At 47.7% G+C, this 5,871-nt stretch overlaps 2 protein-coding genes across 2 annotated transcripts; both read right to left on the bottom strand.

Annotated features, from left to right (window-relative positions):
- Positions 1-1,943: 1,943 nt before the first annotated feature.
- On the bottom strand, positions 1,944-2,735 carry KVR01_002598 (uncharacterized protein). Its single transcript, XM_044792614.1, has one exon. It carries the CDS (start codon positions 2,668-2,670, stop codon positions 2,353-2,355), a length of 318 nt encoding a protein of 105 aa, XP_044647613.1. The 5' UTR covers positions 2,671-2,735; the 3' UTR covers positions 1,944-2,352.
- Positions 2,736-4,103: 1,368 nt separating this feature from the next.
- Positions 4,104-5,394, bottom strand: KVR01_002567 (uncharacterized protein; the record flags this gene model as incomplete). Its single annotated transcript, XM_044793173.1, has 3 exons — positions 4,104-4,466; positions 4,494-4,901; positions 4,942-5,394. 3 exons carry the CDS (start codon positions 5,392-5,394, stop codon positions 4,104-4,106), a joined length of 1,224 nt encoding a protein of 407 aa, XP_044647582.1.
- Between the last annotated feature and the right edge of the window lie 477 nt (positions 5,395-5,871).

Raw genomic sequence — 5,871 nt, 5'->3', positions numbered from 1 at the left:
TTCTTTTAATTATTATATAATTAATTTATTTTATAACTTTATTTAAATTAATTTTAAATCTTTATAAATATTATATTTATTATAAAACTTTTAAATAATTAAAAATTAAAAAGTATTAAAAGTAATTATTTATAATAGTAATATAAATATTTTAATTTTAATAGTTTACCTATTATTATACTTTAAAATAAATATAATTAAAGATATATAATATTATTATAATATTAAAAATTTAATTTTAATTATTAAAAATATATTTTAATATTATAATAATTAATTATATTAAATATTTAATAAATATTACATATTTTAAATAGTTAATAAAAGAGTATTATTAAATAAATAAAGAAGGATTAATAAATTTATAAGTTAAAGTATAAAAAGTATTTAATTAAAGTAGTATAGATAGTATAATAAGGTTAAATAAAGCCTTTTAATTAGCTAGTAGTACTTCTTACCCTATACCCTCCGTTTTTCGCCCTATAAATCTCCAATCTCTTAAAAAAGATGTATTATTAATAATAGTGGTAAAATTACAATAGGTATATGTGGCCTCAGCCTTGTGACATACAGATAAGGCTAACGGGCCCTGTCTTGACGGCGGTGTTGACTACAACGCCGCCAGAGTAGTCATACAATGAGACTAGGTATGAGTTTACTTATGCGCAGTCGACCTGCAGGCCTGATACAAGCCCCTCGATATCTGGCCAATGACCATGGCTTCTTCTTTGAAATCTTCCAGCAAGCGACCGAAGATCTTTTGATCGTGGTTCTCATTTCCGGAACACGGAATACCCTATAATCCAGCTTTGCCCTAGCCAGAGGGTAAATTGCTATTTTCTTCAGACCGCGCTAGCAAGGCTACGATGCCACGATTATGGCCCTTGAGAATGCGATTGAGAACATAGAACGGCTGAACGAGTCTGACCAGACAGCCACGGGGGATCCCAAGGCTGTCTTGCGAGAAGAATCCACACCACAGGAGATGGATACTTTCTATAGCGAGGCGTATTCAGAGGCTTATTGTTACTTTCAATCGTACAATTAGGGATACTTTGATTAATTTCCATACTGTGGAGACCCCACACGCGCCAAAAGAGAATCATGGCAAGACAAGAGGTGCGGAAAGAAGGTTGGGAAGCGCCACTGATAGGTGACTGGGTTCCTCCAAATCTCTCATCACCGTCTTGGAGGTAGTACTGATCCTAGAACTCTGAATGCTCAGGGGATCGAGCTGTTGAGGTTGTTTGAGCTTCACTACTAGTACCTTCATCGACACTTCACGACGATGTAATATTGAGACTGGATCGCAAATCGACACTGATGAAGTATTATATTGAACGAGTCGCGTACTACACAATTGCGCAAGAGTCGATTACGCTCAGGGGCTTTGCCGCCACTCCCTGCTGCCAACCTCTTCTGGAGAACGACTGCAACTTGGCCGAGTAGTCAGGCGCTATACTCAAGCGTAGAAGCTTACATGATGATCGTGCTATTGTATTTGCGCAAGTGGGTTAGCACTTCAACGAATTCTTTAGGTTTACCCACAACGTATCTTCTCATCTCAAACCCACTTTGCAGCACCTAATAAATAACCTCGTACCTAATCGGCTACACAAGAACCCCTTGCCACTTTATAAATCAGACACATATGAGTTGAATGTTAACTTGAAGTACTTAGGTAAAAAGAACATGTCCGCTGAGGTCGTGGTGGAACACTCGTTCAACAATCTGGCATCACAGCCGACACGGGAAAAGCTGCACGGGTATTTTATGCAGCGGTTCGCGGCAGGTACTGAAATTACTTTTCATTTGGAATGACTGAACAGCCTTGAGCGTCAGGTTCCCGTGTAAATTTGAGGCGGAGAGTCTCGAGGAACAAGCTACATATCCTGCATATGTTCGAGACTCAAGCGCTAAACCCCAAATACTTGTCACCAAAGTCCAAGGAAACCATCATATTTTGCCGCCATGATAGGCTAATTGTCCAGCATAACAGCATCATCAGTGGTGTAGTGAGCGTGGCCAGGCTCAAATCCTCAAATCAAGTCCATTTTCGGCACACCACCTGCCATACCCCTCGGTTCTTGAGAACTGCATGTGAGCCCGTTTCCATCACTGGTACCTTCTGGGCCCTATTCTCTGTCCCAATCTGAACGCCTTAGCGATTGAAGTGAAAGTATGCCACGTTGAGGGCTCTTTCTCCGCCGGAACTCTTAATGTGAAGTCGGAGGTGGCATGCTCAGTACATCGCCTCCCATCCCACCGCCTGCATAATATCTCAAATCCAGACTGTCTGTCGCTGGTGTGCCGATAAACCGGCGGGATTGGCAATCGGATCATTTAACCAAGTCAATCTTGGCCTTTCATATTGTTCATGGCCTTCTTAGTGGGCCAGATACGGGCATATATCGCTGCGAGCCCGGCTGCAAGGCCAACCAGCACGCAATGCACACCAGCCACCACCGCGAAGAGAGCCGGCCGGCCCACTCCCAATGTCGTCAACACCAGAGCCCAAAAGACGCCGACCAGTGCAATCCAAGAGTATGTGTTCAGCGAGTCGAGAATGAATATATCTTTAAGATGCAGCGGGGGGAGCGAAGGTGACTCGTCGGCGTCGATCGGTTCGAGCCACGCGACGCGGCAGCGTTGACGAAGTTTGGAAGGCATCGTTCACAAGGATAAGCTACGGTCTTTGCGCGATGAGAGGAGGTTTGGAAACATGGGGTAGCTGTGCACAGGCCCTTTTGTAGGTGTAAAGTAAAAAAACACCCCGAGACAAAGAATCTCTGGCGCAGAAGTCCCAAAAGGTTCATTCCTTCAGGGCACATAAGTCCCGAGGGCGTCAGCTCAGCTAAGACCCGCCAATTGGCGTTGGCATGTGCTGTGTTGGTTACTAAGGCTCGCTTCCGACCCTCCGCTCAGGCTGAAGTGAATCCTACCGATTCCCATTCCTTCAAAGTGTGTCAACTATGAGCAATCCGAGTCGTGGGTGTGTCGGGACGATCCCGGGCCATTGCCATTCTTGGCTGCATGGGCGTTTTTGCAGACGGAACTCTCACTAAGCGAGCGACCCGACGTCAGCCGCTGTCCATCTGATCCCGTAATTCGTCCGTCTTGATGGTCTGTCTCACATTCGGCTTATTCTCCCAAACCCCATGAATTGTCCATCCGCCATGACCGAGTTGAATCCTTAGTAACTTCTTGATCTGCCTCACTAGGCTTGGAGTGGATAAACTCCACGAATTTGACGCTAGGAGGACTCCTACCCAGGGGAATCAGAATCAGGAGGGCTGATAAGGCTCCGAGGGTAAACTTATGCATGGTCCGCCCCTCCTGCCCACATCTGCATCCTTCCGCAGCCCTATGACTCTGACTGTACTGCGCGGTCACCTGCACCTTTTATGCGGGCCTTTGCCAGATGACGGTCCTCTAGCTCCGACAGAAGTTCTGCCCAAGTGTGTGAAAGTGATAGTGCAGCAGCAAATGTGAAGGTAGCCCCACATGGGATTCCGCCCAACCTACAGATTCGCTTTGATATTCAACGTATGATTTGTGACGAGGCGTTGAGCTGTCGACCCCGAGCGGTCCCAAAAATGCTAAGGCAGCTAGGAGTTGAAAACCCATCCTCTCACCAATGATATATGCTGTATAACACGGAGAACCACAATAACACGCCAATCACGCCAGACTGTGACAGGCCACGCTGCTGGGCGAGTACAATAAGATTTGACTCGGGGATCAACTGATTCACCAGGTTGGGAGCACAAATATCACCACATGTGATTGTGACAACGACTGTCAACAAAGACAAGAACATTCGGGGTCAGTGCACTGCACAACTTGACTCTGCGACACACTATCCGCTAAGACCAACGGTATCGTAGGAGGTTCAATGTGCCCGACATCAGTCAGACTTATCTTGCTGGAGTGTGTTCCGCAAAGCCATATTCCCAGCCCGCGTCTTGCTCATGTGCCACTCAAAAGGCTGCGTCGACATCCGGACCTTCTCAAAGAGCCCACGATCCAGCACCGGCGCAGCAGCGCCCTGCTGCCCGCGGCTCAGAGCCAGTGCCATTCTGGCCGGCGTAGTTGGGGCGAGCTCAGCTGCTCGTGATCTGGAAGGACTTCCGGATCTGCCGGCTGTTCCAGCAGCCAGACAGGCGTGCGTGCTCCTCGTAGTGCCGTTTGGCAAAGTTGACAATCTCGGCCTGTTTGGACAGCATCGCCGGCTCCCCCGTGAGCTGGTACCGCTGCGACTCAACTTCGCGCAGCTTGGCGACGTTGAGGCGGAAGATGTCGCGCGTCTGCGCCTTATCCAGGGGCGGGTAATAGAGCGACATGTGAATGCACGACCGGAGGGCTTCATCAATTGTGCCCACGCAGTTTGTGGTCAGGAATAGGATGCCGTTGTAGTACTCGAGCACCCTTAGGAAGACCGCTACGAGGGTGTTGCGCTTCATGTCCTGCTTGGATCACTGGGACAGGAAGACGTCGGCTTTGTCGAGCAGGAGCACGCAGTACCACATGTGCGGCAGGCGGAAGGCGCTGATTAGAGTCCTTTCGACTTCGGAGGGCGATAGTCCCAGGTCGCGACAGTGGATAACGAACAGAGGCTTCTGGTTCTCCATGGCCACGGCCGAGGCCGTGGCTGTCTTGCCCACGCCAGGAACACCGTGAAAGAGAACAACGAGACCTCTACTCTTGCCTTGTGTGAGATCCTGGCTGGGTCCTTCTGCGGCAATGTCGATGTAATTCCTCTCGATGGTCTTCTCGAAGTGGGAGCTCACGAGGCCACGAATGATGTCCTGGTAGACCTGCAAGATGCGCAGGCTCTTGAAGACTCCCTGCTCACGACGAGTCGGGTTTAGGAAGTTGATATCGATCGGCACAAAGCGACGCTCGCGCAAAAAGTCGGCACATGCGATTTGGCAGCAAAACCAAGTCCTCCTCAGCGAGGTCCGTCGGCTCGGTAAACTTGACCTGGCGGCTGCTAATACGGTCTGAGTTGCGGACGCGCTGCCTCAGGAAGGGGTTCATGAGCAGGCGCTCACGTCGCTGGCGCCACTCGATGCCATACGATACCTGGATGATCTCGGTCCGTGCGAAGGCGAGTCTTGAGCGCGAGCCGTTCGTCCACGACTGGATTTTCATTTCGTCCTCCATGAAGTTGTAAGTAGCAGACTTCGTTGACTTAGGCCGGCATCGCTTGTTGGGGCTCAGGTACCTCGTGAACTCCCTAATCTGCCTCTTGTGGCTCTCGATGATCTGCTCGTGGTTCTCGGCAAAACGGTTGGGGAACACCCGGTGCCTCGAGCGCTCGGTCGACAGGCCGCTCTCCGGGGAAATAGTCGATGAAGGCGACGTGGCGGACTGCGCCAAACTCGGCATCATCCTGATCAATGTAGAATGCAGAGATGGTGAACTGTTCTACTCCGCCGGTTTCCTTGAAATCCTCGAGTCAAGCATAGCCTGCTCTTTGTTATTTGACTGTGGGAGACTTGGTTAGTATTTCAAGTGCCTTCATATAACCAAACCCTAGACTTCAGCAGCGACACTCAGACAGAGAGGAATGTCCAAGTCTACTGGCAGTATGATCAAGACACAAAGCTTGGAATGTATTGTTATAGCGGGGAGGTGGGGCTCAAACAATTACATTTTATATTGTCACGGATCAACTGACACCTATAGAGTACTGCTATACTTATTTGCATTCTAAGGTGCCAAAAGTATGCTAGTAACGTATAAATGTTATGCACTATTAAACTCTTTATAAAACTAATATCCTTTTAATATTTCTATATATAACCTTATTATTTATATCCCTAGCTATAAATTATTCCCTTAAATAACTATTAATTAATTATTATA

Source organism: Diaporthe batatas (genome assembly GCF_019321695.1).
Source record: "Diaporthe batatas strain CRI 302-4 chromosome Unknown Contig00003, whole genome shotgun sequence".
In the NCBI taxonomy this organism is placed as follows: Eukaryota; Fungi; Ascomycota; class Sordariomycetes; order Diaporthales; family Diaporthaceae; genus Diaporthe; species Diaporthe batatas.
The sequence above is the reverse complement of the archived record's forward strand: the minus strand, read 5'-3'. Positions and strand labels throughout refer to the sequence as shown.